The following is a 16,511-nucleotide window of genomic DNA, read 5'->3' as shown; positions in this document are numbered from 1 at the left end:
CTGACCATCAACCATGTTCACAAAACTAGACTAACATGCAGGCAACAGAGAGACACAGGTGCAAACAATTAGGAGCAGGTGTGGGTTAACCAGCCCTTTGCACAGCAGCCATGTTTGACATGATTTTAGGAAAAGCACAGGTGTTACTCACCACTAACAATGGCTCTGTTTAGACCATGTCAGTCAGGGCAATGTTATTGGGAAACCAGCATTCATCCTGAAACTGAGGAAGCTAAATGGAACACAGACATCATCATTATTATTATTATTATTATTATTATTATTATTATCATCATTATTAGTAGTATTATATTATTATTATTATTATTATTATTATTATTATTAATAATAATAATACTAATAATAATAATAATGATAATAAGACCTGAAGTTTCAAAAGAAAAGCTTCATTCCACGGGTAGAGCTGGTTTGATTCCATCTATGGTTCATTTGCTTCTTGCCTACTATCCTATAACTGTAAAACGTCACGTGACTTGACTGGGAAAGTCTGACTCAGTAATGTGATTTGTAGGTTTTAAAAGCTTATTCACTGATGGAGAGTGAGTGTAATGAACAGTGTGTGTGAACCCTATGCTGACATATGAGAGCCTCTACTGCCTCCCTGAGTCTTCACAGCATGTCTACACCAAGCATGTGTGCACCGATATTTTTACCTCCAATTCTCACAGAGGAAAGTTTTCAGTCAGTGTTCAACTAAAAGGTGCAAGTCACATTTGCAAAATGTGCAAAATCATCTCATGACAAGAAACAAACATAATAGGCAAGTTTTTCTGACTCACTGCAGTGGTAAAGACGTCACACATACAGCAGAGGGCGACCTTGAGCTGCGTTTGCTTCACAGTTCTCCCCTGCAATGCAACGTGACTCCAGTAAGTACATCACAAAGGCAGACTCCACATCAAATTTTCTTTCTTTTTTTTTAATAAAAGGTCTCTTTTTTGTGTTGTTTTTACACATTTTAAGGCATCATGCACAAGAAAATAAGCCATACTAAAGGTGTTATGCTTACCCTCTACCAAAATTCTTATGTTCTAACATTTGTACATTTGCAGTTAAAAATGTTTGTACAAATATGGCATGTAAGCTGGCATGTCAGTGAGTCTCAAAGCAGAACGCCACCTGCTTTCACAGTTTTTGTAAACATGGCTTTGAGCAAAATTGGAAAAGTAAACAATAAGATAAAGGGAAAGCATGCTTTAAAGTGGGATCATCATTTCCCCGGAAAGCATGCAATGCATTTTAAATCATATTTACAATGCATCATTTCACTCTCTGAACAGCTGTTCTCTTTTTTTTTAAATGTATTAATTAAATTTAAGACATTAAAAGGTTTACAATAACAGACAGAATTAATATTCTCCAGCACAGACATTGTTCCGGTTGGTCAATGAACAAAAGACTACAAGATTTTTTTTAAACATCAAACATTGGAATTACAGACAAATACTATCATATAAAGGGTTTTACAACGTAAAATAAAAGACTGATTTGGTTTTCAGGGTTCCCACTCATTCCTATAAATGCACAAATTTAAGGATTTGCCAAGGCTTTGCCAGCATGACACTCTCAAATTCAAGGACTTGGCAAACGCAGTTTGAGATCAAGGTTAGTTACCGTCACGACACTAGGCATTTTAATAAATCAAATTTCGGGCATTACAGATGTTTACAGGAAACAACTGAAAAGAGAACAGATTTGTTTGAATGTGTGAAAACCCCTTACTGTGTTACAGTGACAGCAGATTATGGTCTTGGTCTCTTCTATCTATCTATCTCTTCTATCACAGCACAGTGACAACAGATTCTCATTTCAGGAGCTGAGAGACTCGCATGCAAACAGCTGCAATTTACTTTTTTACAAACATTTACTAAAAAACTAAAAATCTAATGAATTTCAATTTCTATTCTTGCAAAAAACTATATAAATTCAAGCACTTTTAATGAACCATGTCCATTTCAAATAACGTTCAAAGACGTGATGTTTTTGATCTCAAATTCATCAACTTACAAGAACTATAAGGACTCTGGGAACCCTGAGGTGTGTAAATGTGTGTGAAACCGCTTCAACAGGAGCTGAACAATCAGGTCTAACATTAAAAAAAAAATCTTGTAGTGTCCACTGTGACAGACATTTGGAAGGTGCCGGTAGCTTTGGCACTGATGTGTCCAGTTGTGCTCTTTTGAGGTGAACTGTGTGCGTTATACTATATTGAAGACCATGGAAAGATACTGTTCATATGAAACCTGGATCCAGCCGTCTTGGTCTGTGTCATATCGCCTGAACACGTCGGTCAACCTCTGCAGAAAGAAAAGACAACAATAAGTAACTCCAACATTTTGTTCCAACACTTGTCAATTGCAATTGCTCATAATCAAATCACCTCTGTCTCAAACATTTGGAAACATAATACTTCTTTTCTTTACCCTTTACATATTTTGACATGTAAATATATATATTTGAGTAAATCTAGCTCACAGATGTTATTATGGTCGCATAAAAAAGATGTTTCAGAAGCCTTTTTAAGCTTATATTACTGCTGCTCCAACTGTGTTTACCTAAATGCAGTTACAGTCTGCGGTAATTGCATTAGATTGAAATTACTATCAAGGAAAATACTATATACATATATATGTATATATACACACATATTTACACATATATATACATATACACATATATATATAATTAATGAATTCCACATTTAGATGCTTCTCGTACCCGTTGATTTCCACATATAGCAAAACCATTATTGGACATGGTTTAAAAGTGTATAAATGTGTGTATGTGTATACAGTCCTGCTGTTTACATAGCTTTTCAGGTAAAATAAACAAGTCAGGCCAAGGTCAAGGATATAAAGGATATAAATCTATTTCTAGTCCCATCTCCACAGTGGCCTGTGGAAGAAGATCGGAACAAGCAGGACTCTGTTAAGTCACCAAGAACCCAGTGGTCCCTCTAACAGAGCTTCACAGATAAATATGATAACCTTCCCAAATCAGTGAGCGCAAATCCTGACATAACTGGACTAAAACCAGGACTGAAGACGCCTCTTGGATGAAAAGTGAACCCTCTTCAACTAAACTCAACTCAAGCAAGTTGTCATTACGGGTGATTGAGTGTAAAAATGTATTTTATCCATTTACAGTTCAAGATAAAATCTGATAAAATCAAGGGGTCTGAATTATTGATATTATTGATTGTTTGTGTATATGTATGAGAAAGAATTTGTTCAAGCAACATATATAAAGGCTTTCAGTTAAAATATGGCACCTGTAGTACAATACAGCACTGGATGAAGTCATCGAAGGCCACCTGCCCCTTCCTCTGGCGGTCAAACTTCTCTATCAATGTGGTGTAGAACTGGTCTGAGAGACGATAACCTGCACAAAACAACATAAGTTAGCATTTCAAATACTACAAAGTCAAAGTAAAAATGTTTAGTACAGTGTAAAGTATAAACAAGACACAGAATCACAGAGACCCGACAGTCCGACAGACAGCTACAGAGCCCTCCACCACGTTCAGAGTTAAATATCCGAACATACTCTGTGTCTCACCAAATCCAGTCAGTGCCTGTTTAAGCTCATTTCTATCAATGAAGCCAGAATTGTCCCTGTCGTAGGTCCTGAAGATGTTCTGCCAGTCTGTGATGTACTTCCACACGCCGGCGAACTCATTGAAGTTCACGCCGCCTTTATTTTCCCTGTCAAACATGGCTGAAGGAAAAGAGACACACAATTATTCACAAACCAAACACACAGGAAGAAACCTACGAGATAGAAGCACCACGTATCATTTGAAAAGGGAGAACTGAGAACTGCAGAGTGTAAATCGTCGGTCAGAAATAGAGCCTCGCTCACACTTGACTAACTCCCGTTTCATAAAATCTAGAATACCATGACGGAGAAAGGAAAATGGTTTATCCCCTCCCCATGCGTTTCAATCCATTACTTCCCAACCAAGAGAGCTATCACAGAGTATGCTTCTTACTGGAGGACTTTTGCATCAGTCACTTATTAAGTGTGGTGCTGGGAGAAGTGGATGGAATTATGGGGATTTACTACACATGACAGTAATGGAAAAATAAGTATATAAAAGAACAGACGTGACATATCTATTACATGTTTTATTGAAGTTGGATGCAGTAAAATACATTAGTAAGTATTAGTTTAAAAACCTCCAACAGTGTTCTGAACTACACTGCAGGGTTACATCAAATCAAATGCATAATATAACTGTTTCACAAGTGTTTAAGGTCAATATTTGGAGTCTGAGGCCATTGGCAGATTCCCTATGAGACGAGCTTTCCTGCTTCTTCATTGGTGCCCTCTCTCGTCCTCCCTTGAGTGGCTGCTGCAGGTTTCCACTAGAGCAACACTGACGCCTTTGTTTTGTTTGTGCCTTCAGTTTTCCCACAGCTTGATGAATTTATGTGGTTGTCAAGGTGAGGCAGCACATAAACAAATACCATGAACTGACAAGAAAAGGCAGAGCTCAGTGTGACTGTGTGAGACGTTACTTACATATGATGGAGCGGACCGTCACTGGGTTGAATGGAGTCCATGTGCCTGTGAGACAGAAAAATACCAGCCACTGTGAGCATTTTGTTATAAAAAAACATCTATTATGATTTATATAGACATAAAAAGTGGTTGATATTGCGATATAAGTTTAGAGAAGCAGCTTCGATTATAATTTTGGGGGCAGTTACCTGCAGACTTAATTTCACATTATCTCCAAGATATAAACATCTGGCTTATCATTTGCATGTACTTCAATCAACATTAAAACTCGTAACTGACTTAAATGTTGTTCATGCTGAACCATAAATCATGAGACATGGAACTTTTTTTAAATTAGGTTCAGTTAGTCTTCATATCTTGACAGATTTATTTGTGCATCAAGGACCCATGACTCTCTCTTCCCAGATAGAACATTGTATAACCTTTTTTTTCCACTGACAACATTTTGAGAAGTCACAGTTGGAAAATGGAAGACGTAAATTATAAAATGAATGATGGCTGAATTCTATTTAGCTGTGTTAACTTTAAGGTCATAAACTGTGTCCCTATTTACTAGTCACTCACAGACTCCTTAGGTTTTTAGGAGCCAAATATAACCAAAGGATCTTAAATCAGCAACATCCTAAAAATAGTCTTGAAATCCATTTCACACAGAGCAAAGAACAACCTGAACAAACAAAAAAGGAACACATGATCCATTTTTATCTTCCGACTATCAGCTGGTGTCATCACTACAGAAATAAAAGGAAGTGGAACTATCTTAAAAAGACTTTAAGGTAGGAGGGTTTTGTATCATTTTGTGTTCATTTTTCTTTTTTGACAGACACAAAATTGTGTTTGTGTGCATTTGTCACTTATAGGACAAACTGCTGTCATCTATATGGTCAGGAAAAAAGACTGGTGGGCAGAACGCTCAGCAAGCTGTTTATACTTTATAGCCTTCTTCTTCACATGCTCAGTTCTCGAGTCAGTGAGATTTATTCTACCATTTAAATCCTTGCTGACTCACCATCTTATTTCATTACAGAGAAGCCAACAGTTCAGGACCAGAAATAAAAAAGTGACTATTAGAAAAGGCAGAAGAGAAGAAAAGATGAAAATACTGCAAGAGGAGACCTTGCAACCTTACTTTAGGTTGCCATAACTTGAACTCTTTAGCCTACTTCAGCTGACCTAAGATTCCTCCCTGCTGCTCTAATGTCTTGTTGTAGCGTGAAGCCTTTTTCACACTGTGCTGGTTTTCTTTTCCCTCCACAGTTTGGCCAAGCCAGCAGTAAACAGACTTGCAGTGAGGCCTGTGTGAGTTTAGATGCTGCTCTCTGAAACAGAGCAGCACATTTAAATAAAAAGATATATTATATATATTTTACCTTTGAGAATGATAAAAAATTCAAATAAACTGCTTAAAAGTCTTAAAAATTGGCTACAGAGTTTGAAGAAAGTATTCAACATTTCCTTCCTCCGCCTTGGTTTGTTTTATACATGGGCGAATCCGTCTGAGACGGTGGCTGGAGCTGCTCTGGGACAAGATGCAAGGCTCCAGCTGGAGACGGCGTGTGTGTGCCAGAATCCATAGTCATACACTATTTATTGAAATGCTAAAGCAACAAACATTAAGTATCATATTGATTTGAAAAACTAATTTGTAGAATCAGTTCAGTGTAACTGCTCTATTTGCTTACTGCACTGCAGTCCTGTTAAAACCTTGTCTTTCCCTCCGACAAGCTGCAAAAACCCAAAAGTACTTTAAAAACTGCATGGCAGCTAATACGGAACATATTTCACGACGCATCTTCTGAGTAACATTACTGACATCTCATCACATCAGGATTGATTAGCAGTCTGTTCTGTAAATGCTGATTTCCTGACAAACCCTGCCAAACGCTTCCATCCATCCTGTACTCTTGATCCCACATCCCCTTCTCAGCAGAAGCAGATCCAAGTAGTTCCAACAACCCACTTAATGGTCCACACTTCAGTACCCAGTACCCACAGTACAGTACCCAAATCACTGTCTGACAAGGAGAACTAGGACTTTTTCTTGAACTAAATAACTATTTCAAAAGGATTTCTATCAATTTAGAGACATTACTTTTTATCAGTCTCACTAACGTTTCAGGTTTGTGTTACAAACAGATGATGAGCAAATTGGGTACAGAAATTCATGGACCCATCAGGATTGATCTTACTCACCTTATTAAAACCTTTACCCTAACCTAGAGCAGTCATCAGGTCAAAGTCTTAAAGTGTGAATCTGCTTTCCACATTAATGACAACAGAAATATGGTATTTCATCTGAAGTCTGCATCTCAGGGTGTTGACATTTAACTTTAAATGAGCAAAATCAACAGCCATTCAGACTGTGGCTACCCAGTGCGAGGCGGTGGCCAGTGTGGTTGAGACGTTTGGATGCGTCTTATTGCCAAATGGGACAATGCACCGACTGTCCAGTCCACACACTGGGCTCTCTCAAGAGAGACGGAATATAGGAGGTGAGAGGAGAGGTAGACTGGTGGAAAAACAGAGTGAAGTGACAGAAATGTATACACATACATATAACGGTTGTGCCTGTACATATATATATACACAGGCATATGTTTCTATAAGTAATTTAAAACACAAACCCCATTTATCCTTTCTTCGCAGACTCTTGGGTTTGAATATGGTTTTCCCAAGGTAAAGGTTTGAACTTAAGATGTAAATGGGGAAAAAATATATATAGTTCACATTACACAATTAAGGAAGGATGAAATTAAAAAAAATTATCTTCTCAGCTCATGAGAATTTAGACACGACAAGAATTAGGTGCTTCATTTTTGGCAAATACGACCTACCTACCAGTCTATTTAAAATTGTCTGACTTTAAGTCTTTAAGCGAATGATGAGCTAATTACAAAAACATTACATATATTGTTACCCCACAAAGAGGAGGCAGAAGCTTAGATTCATGAGAAGAACAAAAAGAAAAGCACTCAAGTATCTGCTTGAAGGCCCAGTAACACTTAGATTAAATAATATTATTGCTAATCTAATCCGAATCTTAAAACTGGTCAGCAGTCAGCTAGTCATTCTCAATTTCTGTTTGTTTCTGTGGTTAATGGCATGAGGGTATGACCATGAACAGGCCATTAAGAAGTCACTCAAAAACAGCATGAATGACAAATGACACAGACTAACACAGTGAGTCATGTTGGGTGCAATAAGCATCTCATCACATGGTCTGCCAAAGCAGAAATGGCTAAGTAGGGCTGGTCACTTATTATTATGAGGAAGCAAATGATACATCTAACACTGAATGGGCAAACTCAAAGCTCACCTCAATCCAAACCAACTTCAGTGTAAGAGGTTTACAGTCAGATGCACGGCAACAGATTTAGATAGAGGCTAATTCCTATCTGCTGTCTTTGGTCAGGTGTAGGCAGATGTTTCGGCTCTTACTGCTCCACCACACTGAAATAATAAACTGAAAATCTGTGTGCATGGATGGGTAATAATGTCTCCTAACTGCTGAGCAGAGGAGCGCCAGAAAAGTCCTTATCATAGAAGATGGTGCAAACTACAAGGCACAAACACACAACCTTATCAGCAGTGATATATTAACACACCCAGGACTGAAAGAGGGATGGAGAGGAGGGTGAAAAGAGGAAAGGAGGAAAGAAAGAATGTAAGGGTAAAAGCAGCAGTGGACACAGCAGTCACCAATTCTGTACAATATCCTCCCCCTGAGGAATATGGGGAGATGAGACTGTATTGGTTTGTAATTAAGACAAAAAAATAATCATCTGACAATGCAAAAGTCATTAAATCAGTTTGAAACACTGGTATCATCCTGACCTGAGTACACAGTTGCAGAACAATCCAAATATAAGACATATAAAGAAAAACTGGGTTGGGAATAGTTTAAAATAGCTCATGCTATTCACTGGTGGCTGTTTACTTTGAAAATGTTCAAATCCAGCAAAGAAAAATGGAAAGATGGGTGCTAGAAGATTTCACAAATGTAAAATAAAAGGCAAAGTCCAGAAAGAAGAGAAAATAAGAACAGTTGCAGTAAGTCAGGCCTTCTTCATCTTCACCCTCTGAGCATTTGTAAGGTCATTCGAGCCACAACACAAAGACAGTGGTGGGGCTGGTGGTTTTAGCAAGAACACACGCTGCAGGACAGGATGCAGCGCAGTATGATCAGCTTCACTGGCTCCGTTTCATATCTCAGTGAGCTTAATGAACTGGAGGAGAGAGAACCAGGAAACCTGCTGTTTAGTGCACACACGCTCACATGACAATATGTGAATATGCCCATATGCACCAACACAAACAAAACACACACCGCACTGATAATTAACAAAATAACACAAACATACGGGGATAAAGACTAGTGTAACATATGCACACACACCCACACTTATCAGTATGCTGAGCCAGAGACACTGCACAGCCTGATAACAGCTACTTTCATTGCTGCCTCTGGCTCTGACTCTTCTTTGTTTCCTCTGAGATGTCCACAAAAATGGGATTCATTTCTGAGGAGCGTAATCTGTCTCTGAAAACCTGCCCAAACATTTCGGCCGTAAACTTGATGAACACTTTATATTCTAATGACACAACAAGATTTAACTGTGCTACAGTTTCAGGGCAAATTGTGCTCTGAAGTGGAGAACACCACCCACCAATCATGATCAATGTCACACTGAGAGCAAGGTCAAGGCGCAGTGCTGGTGCAGTGGTTGTAAGTGGGTGTGAAAGCAGATATTTTACCGGCTCTTCTTAGTCTAAACCAGAGCAAAACGGACTTGCCTGGTTTTGAGGAGAGGAGATGATCCGTGTGATTTATTCAACACTGCTCATGCCACTTGCTTGCAAAAACACAAGTGCACTTTTTTCTAGTACAGGAAGCCCACAGAGTACTGGACCTTTAATCCTGTTTGAACCCTGCTCCTGCCGATTCTCTTCCATGAAAAAGAGCGATTGCAACTCCATCACTAGCAGCTGTTGTCCTCACATTTCTTACTGTGTCCATTCCATGCTGATATTTTATTTATTTCCTCCAAGGACTGGGTCTCTCTCAGATGATTTAGCAGCACAGTATTTTCACAGTCTTTTTAGGCTGACTGGGCTCTTACCGCACACAGGTTAACAAAAACATCAATGGGAGATTTAACACTATAAATTCTTATTAAGTTCTGAAATAATAGTTCTGTGATTTCAGGCATGCGGTGGCAACAGGAAACTGTATTCACTATAACTGATGCCTTTTTTCACACTAAAACTAGGGGGTAGTGACATCATAATTAAAACTAAATGAGTTGGAGGAAGGAAACAATAAGAACAAGAACTCAATAGATGTCAGTGCTAGTGTTCTCTTTTACTGCAGCCTCTCGTTCAAACTTAAAAGCCAGTGAATGATGTTAAGTCACTAATAAAAGGGAACAGCTATGCAAACAGCTGGTAGATGAATGCGCACCTTAGCATTGTACTAGTATGTGCTGGCAAAAATGAAGCACAGGTCCTGTGTTTCCACTGATGCTTATCGGAATGTTTCCACTATATGGTCCCAGCTCAGTTCTACATGGTTTGGTTGCTTTTCCATTAATAGTACCACCTCAACATGGGCAGAGTCATCAGAGGGGCTGCGTGAAACTGGTGTGACTTTGTTTTATACGCGACACACACACTAGTGGCTTGTAAAGCAGTTGTTTTCGATGTACTGAATCAATAGAATCAGTTAATTAAAAAGATTTGTTCAGTACTCCCTCCATGACCAGAGCACAGACTCTGACACAGTCACTGAATGCAGTGGCAGGGTTTGTGATGTGGCTCTCCACTCGCAATTGCAGGGTTTGAGCAGTGCTGTCACTAAATACACCAGACTCCTCTGTTAAATGATGAGATTTTAGACATTTCCTTGCTAAATGTTGGATTAACCTGTTTTCTTTTCTTTTTAACTGATCTACAGTTTGGCATTGTTCGGTTTGATACTTGTGCCTCTTCCTGTGGCGGCACTCTGACCAATCGGAGCATGGCAGTCTGATGACAATATGCATAGTATCAGCTCAGCTCGTTGGAACCTCGCCAGTAAAAGTACTAGGTAACAGGTACTTTTGCTAATGAAAAAGCAAAATAACCTTGCCGTGCCGAGGCGAGTAGAGTCACGCTAGTGAAAACACGCCATAAGCGATGATAAAATCCCACCTGCACTGGATCATTTGACCTGGTAGTGAATGCCAATAAAACACACAGTCTCCAGCGGATGATAATCTGAGGTGTCAGTGCAGCACCATCACCAGGTAATGAATAAACCATTAAGTAAAAGTCAAGGAAATCTAGTAGTTAATGTGTGGTTACGAGAAAAATGTATGCCCAGTAAAACTCACATTCTGACACATTCCTTTCGTAGTTGCTTCGCAAATAAAACTGGACAAACAAGAAAAATGTTCCACCCAAGTTCTGCCCTGCTCTTGTAAATAGAATAGAATAGTCACTGCAAAAATGCATTTCAAATGGCTTTTTAAGAAGTGCAAGAGAAACATGAACCAAGTGTTTCAAGAGTGTTAAGCTATCTCTGCTCTACCAGTCTCTACCAGTCCTATGATGCAGGTTTATGGAAGTCATGACTCAATAATATTGTGCTGCTTTCTGTTATAGCAGTATCCTGGCTTGCACATAATGAGGAAACACCATACAATGCATGTGCTAGTCATGAACAGTAACCACATAACCCACAAAACAATTACATTACACCGAATGAACACTTCCCTTAAAAGGTGCTCAATAACAAAAGGAACATTATAATCTTTATGAGGGTAGGATTTATTACGGCACTGCTGTATTACACTACGCCCTGCGATGGACTGGCGGCATGTCCAGCATGTTGCTGACATAGGGCGGAAGGCGGGGGTGCCTTTCGCCCTAGTGAGGTTTTGGCACCAGCAGGTGGAGGATAAAGCAGTACACGACGAATGAATGTATTAGACAACATCAGTTTTACCTTGTAGTCCCTAATAAAATACCCACTGAATGTATTATGAAAGTAAAAAAGCAAATGCAAAATCCAGACACAGATACATACCATTAGATAAGGCCTGCTGAAGCTCCGAGTCTGATATCACTCCACTCCGGTCCTTGTCAACCCTGGGGAGGAAAACACAGATTAGATAACTTCTGCATTAACCACTTCACACATCTACACACACACAATAGTAGCAGGCATCAGCTGAAACTTTATCTTCCCGAGTGTGTTTTGGTTTTTCAACAGTCCACTGAAACTGAATGCAGTTCTATTATCTAGACATACAAGGAAGCGTGTAAGCTTGTGTCTCCCCTGAGACCAGCCACTCAACTAGGGGTGGGTGGGTGTGTGTGTGTGTGTGTGTGTGTGTGTGTGTGTGTGTGTGTGTGTGTGTGTGTGTGTGTGTGTGTGCGTGCGTGTGTGCGTGTGTGTGTTGATCGTGACACAGCAAAGTGAGACTGAATGTTGGCAACTGTAAAAGCACAGAATAAAACCTCCCTTAGATACTTTATATTAAACTGTTGCCAATAAATGTGTGTAGATTAATGTGGAATAATTATCTTTGGGTGTTCTTTCTTGTTTATGATCACTATTAAAGCAGAATTTATGAATACTTTCTGGATATGTGATGTCAATAAAAATGCCTCATAAGCACGAGGGGAAACCCACTCAGGGCAAAAAAACTACTCAGGGCAAAAATATCTGGGGAATCTAGTCTAACAAGGTAGATTAAAAAAAAAAAATATTTGTGCTTTCACTTTCTCTTGCTTGTTAAACCAGCTCCAAAAGTACAACTAATACTGACAACTTAATTTTTAACATTCATAAAATGGCTTAACCCTTCCTCAGCCAAGAGTCTATCTTCATGTGTCGAACATAAAAAAACATTAACAGAATGGACTCTGACACAAATAACAGCTTTCAGTAAGTCAGTGGCTTCGTCATATGTTTAGTGACTCAGTTGTTCCTTAGCAACATATGTTGCTAGGCCAAGCCCAATCAACATGGAGCCTGTTCACTAAACACACCCTGAATACCAGCAGAGAAGAAGCGGGAGAGGAGAAGAGAGGAATCCCCCATTAAAAAAAACAACACAGGACCAGCCGAGTGCTGAGTCTGTGGACAGTTTCTACTCCCAAGTATCAAACTTAATACAAGGTCATATCATAATCTCTGCAGCCTTCATTTCTTTCTATACATTGATCAGATACTTCTCCAAGTGTTTTTCTTTCCAAACCTACAAAAAGAAAATAAACATAAGGAGACCTGCCTGGTTTTCTTGGGGAGAAAAACATATCTCGGTACGACTCTATAAATGAGAGCTCTGTAACAGTGATGAGTGGTTGGGTTAGTCCAGGCAGAGGGGGTACCCAGCCTTTTACAAACACTGACAGATTAACTCAAAGAAGAGTAGTGTGTACACTGCACAGTATAACTTCCCCTTCTTTCTCCTCTCTTTTCACTTACTCATAAACTAGGCCACAGGTAACCTCACCTAAATTTATGTAAAGTTTATGTACTAAAAAAAGTGAAAAACATCATTAAATTGTCTCTTGCCTATCGCATTGGTAGTTTATATTGAAATAATCATAAAATCTGGCATGTAGGAAAGCAGAATTGCATTAAACACCCTGGCTGAGTTGGTTATTGTCCTCATATTTTCCTCATGATTCACTGTGTCCCACTAAGCAGGTTGGAAAATAGTTTCTGGAACAAAACCTGCTGTACTTTCCATATAAGCACTCCAAAAGTAATGAGATGGTACCATGGCTTGACTGATGGAAAAGTTTAAAAAGAAAAAAAATTGAGCTATAATTGTATGATATAACTAACTTTTCAAGACATCAAATATTAGACAGTCCATGGTAATACTGAAATTAATCATTATCGTTCCCCTTTACGCCCTCTCTCAGCCCTGTTAAATTATTAACAAATGTCCTTCCTACAAGCTCTAAATTGAGTGAAATCTTTCTTAAGCATTCTCTTTTCAAAGTGACAATGTTTTGAAATGAAGAAACTGACCAGACCACGAACATGTTTTTAAAAATCAGTCAATATGTATTGTTGATCTAAATTCAACTCAAAGCCTGATTTGTTCTTGATTTGTAAAGAGCAAGCAGTTCTGTCATACCAGGATCATCCAGCAGAAAGCAAACAGCAAGAGGAGACTGACTGTGTCATGATTCATTCTATGGCACGTCATGGAAATGAATATACTGGGGGAAAATAATCAAAACACTCAACTTAGAAGGACAAGGAATGACTGCAGTCTCCCTTCACCACTCACTGTGCAAAACACTCGACAAACAGTCAGAAGATTAAATATTAGACAAGATAAACAAAGGTGATTAGACAGTGTGTGGGACCTAAACTGGTGGGTTTCAAAACACAGTGAGAGAGTGAGTTGTATGTGTGCATGTGCGTGTGCATGTGCGTGCACGTCTGACACAAAGACTCAAAGGGCTCCCACGTCAACTTTGCTCCACTGACTCTGATCACATGACCGAGGGAATTCCAGCACTGCTATGCCATTTTTTCAATAAGAGGCAGAGGATGAGGCAGCACAGAGCTCATGTGAGAGGTGACTGTGCATACTCATGAGAATCAAGGCTATTTGTGTTTGAGAAAAGTAGTGTAACGATGACACAGCAAGGGTAACCTAACATAATAGTTAGGGCAAGTGCCATTTGCGTAGCTGGAATTATGGAAAGGCGGAGAGAAATGAAAAGAAGCAAAAGATGAGGATGGATGAGACATAATCTATACTTCTGACCTAATTTTCTTTCTCAGGGGTTTGTGCCGACCATAAATAATTAATTAGGGGTGTTTCACAGGCCTTGCAATGCCTGCAGCATATCAATGTTGTAATACAGCATTAGACAAGGAAAAAAATCCTCTGCAGTATTACATAACTGTGAAGTTTACTAGAGCATTGGACCAAAGCGTATCATGTGTTTCTCTCGCTGCCTACTACTGTGACCTTCTCAGATGCTGATACACATCTGACCCAAACTATGGTGACATTGATGAATATATCAATGGCTGAAAATGGAGGGAAGACATAACAGGTTACAACACGTGACCTTATTGTTGCACGTAAGCTTTCATGTGTTAATGCATTTAAATACACAGGGCTGCACAATAATCAAAATGATTTGTCATCATGTTATCAACATGCAGAATATATTTACTGCAGTAGATACGGACACATTGCAGAAATTGCTTCAACTGCAGAAAAAGTAGATTGGTTTTGGTACAAAAAGTAGACGATATTTTCTGCCAATATGGTGGCCTAGCACACCCAACTGCTTGGTGGCCAGAGAAATGCCAAGACCAAGAGAAACATTGCAGCTTATGAGTGAAGTTATTTGTAGCAGCTAAATAGCCCTCACCTCACCCTTTCGTTTTCAATGTTTTGGAGTACCAATGTAGGTTTCAGTTAGCACCAAAACTCAAAAAAATGGAGGTTGAATTTGTCCATTGTAGGCAATTGTAAAAACATGGCGGTCTGAAATGGCAGCTGGTTCCTAATGTGAACATAAAAGGCCCATTCTATAGAAAAACAACAATTCATAAAAGCCTACAACACTTGTTTTTTGTTTTGTTTTCTTTTATTCTTCTGGCCTGGCCTGATACAAAAACAAACAGATAGCGGTGGACGGAGAAACATTCATATAAATATGTTTCTCATATCAGTAAACCATAACAAATTAAATATCTTAAATCAAAATGACATTCTACTGCAGTAAAACCAGAGATGAGGCGTTCAAGGACTCCTGGAGGTCCTCAGACAGCAGTTTGGACATTGGTTCATAGTTCACTGATAATGTCTGTCACAATAACAACAAAGCTAAGTAACACTGAGCCGAAATGCGATAACGTGTTGTAATGTGAACTGCTGACTGGCGTGTGACGACTATGAGCTGTACAGTACACGGTATTTCCAGGAAGCTCAGCGGAAGTGCTCAATACTCGTGTCACTGCGGAGCTCAGTTCTCAACCATAAACAGTATAAACAGTGGAGTGAAGACAAAAACAGATCTGTCAATGAAACTGAGTGTCACCACCATTCACTCACACACTCTTCCTGTCCTACTACAGCAGTTTTGATTTTTTTTTTCACTATACACTCAGAGAGCAGAGAAACAACCCGCCTTTTCTCCCCCACTTACCTTTGGAAGATATTCCACAGGAAGCCCTGGTCTGGAAGAACGTTGTTGTGCATTGGGGGTCTGTACGGACTGTGATACGCCATTTTAAACGAGCACGGCCTGTCAAAAGTGTGCGCGTATGTGACCGACAGACTGCGTCTCCTTCCGTCGTAGTTTCTCTTCTCAGTCTGTGCTTGTGTGCAGCTGCTGTTTCAATCAGACTCCAACACCCGACGTCAACGTTACCGCCTGTCTCCTCGCGCACAGAGGCGTGGCCAATCATTCACCACTATCCGGATTTGTGGAGGGTGATGTCACACTTTCCTCTCCTGCTTTGAGTAAAAAATAGGAAGAAAAAAGATTTTCTTTATTATTTTGAGAAAAATGTGTTGGTTTGTTTTCTTAAAAATTACACGGAAAGTTTCATAATACGTATTATACATGTTAACAGTCCAAAATGAAACCCAACATGCACCAGTTGAGAAAATAAATGAGGCTTTATTTTGAAAAGACTAATGAATTCAAACTGTAATTGGTCCATGGAAAGCCTTTTTAACTAGGTTTGAATGTACATTTCCTTCATTTTGTCTGTTCTTCAAGTTTTTGTTACTTGTTCTCCTTAATCATTACAGTTTTCACGAGAGCTGCCTGTGGACTACACATTTCTTAATTGTTTGTTTGTTTGTTTGTTTGTTTGTTTATTAATTTAACATCTTAACTCAATGATCATCAAAACTATCAATTTAAGTATTCAGTCACTTTGGTGACTAATGCAATGTTGTAACCCTCTAGTGTATTAAAGTTATCAA

General features: G+C 39.1%; 1 protein-coding gene across 2 annotated transcripts; it reads right to left on the bottom strand.

Moving 5' to 3' along the window:
* Positions 1-929: 929 nt before the first annotated feature.
* pdcd6 (programmed cell death 6) lies at positions 930-15,966 on the bottom strand. 2 transcript variants are annotated; one of them, XM_044038872.1, is made up of 6 exons: positions 15,724-15,966; positions 11,612-11,673; positions 4,546-4,590; positions 3,568-3,738; positions 3,293-3,402; positions 930-2,318 (listed from the first exon to the last, which is right to left on the bottom strand). In XM_044038872.1, exons 1-6 carry the CDS (start codon positions 15,804-15,806, stop codon positions 2,220-2,222), a joined length of 570 nt encoding a protein of 189 aa, XP_043894807.1. In that variant the 5' UTR covers positions 15,807-15,966; the 3' UTR covers positions 930-2,219. The 2 variants fall into 2 exon arrangements, with proteins under 2 accessions (XP_043894807.1, XP_043894814.1); XM_044038879.1 differs by having other exon boundaries at positions 3,580-3,738; positions 15,724-15,964.
* Between the last annotated feature and the right edge of the window lie 545 nt (positions 15,967-16,511).

This window comes from Solea senegalensis, linkage group LG1 (assembly GCF_019176455.1).
Source record: "Solea senegalensis isolate Sse05_10M linkage group LG1, IFAPA_SoseM_1, whole genome shotgun sequence".
Classification (NCBI taxonomy): domain Eukaryota; kingdom Metazoa; phylum Chordata; class Actinopteri; order Pleuronectiformes; family Soleidae; genus Solea; species Solea senegalensis.
This window is presented reverse-complemented; position numbering and strand designations above follow the sequence as displayed.

Bases quoted from the DNA above. Each gene is read 5' to 3' on its own strand.
- pdcd6 (XM_044038872.1), bottom strand. From the start codon at position 15,806: ATGGCGTATCACAGTCCGTACAGACCCCCAATGCACAACAACGTTCTT. The intron at 11,674-15,723 runs GTAAGTGGGGGA...TTTCCTCCCCAG, and splicing joins CTGTGGAATATCTTCCAAAG to GGTTGACAAGGACCGGAGTG. The intron at 4,591-11,611 runs GTATGTATCTGT...TCTGTCTCACAG, and splicing joins TCAGCAGGCCTTATCTAATG to GCACATGGACTCCATTCAAC.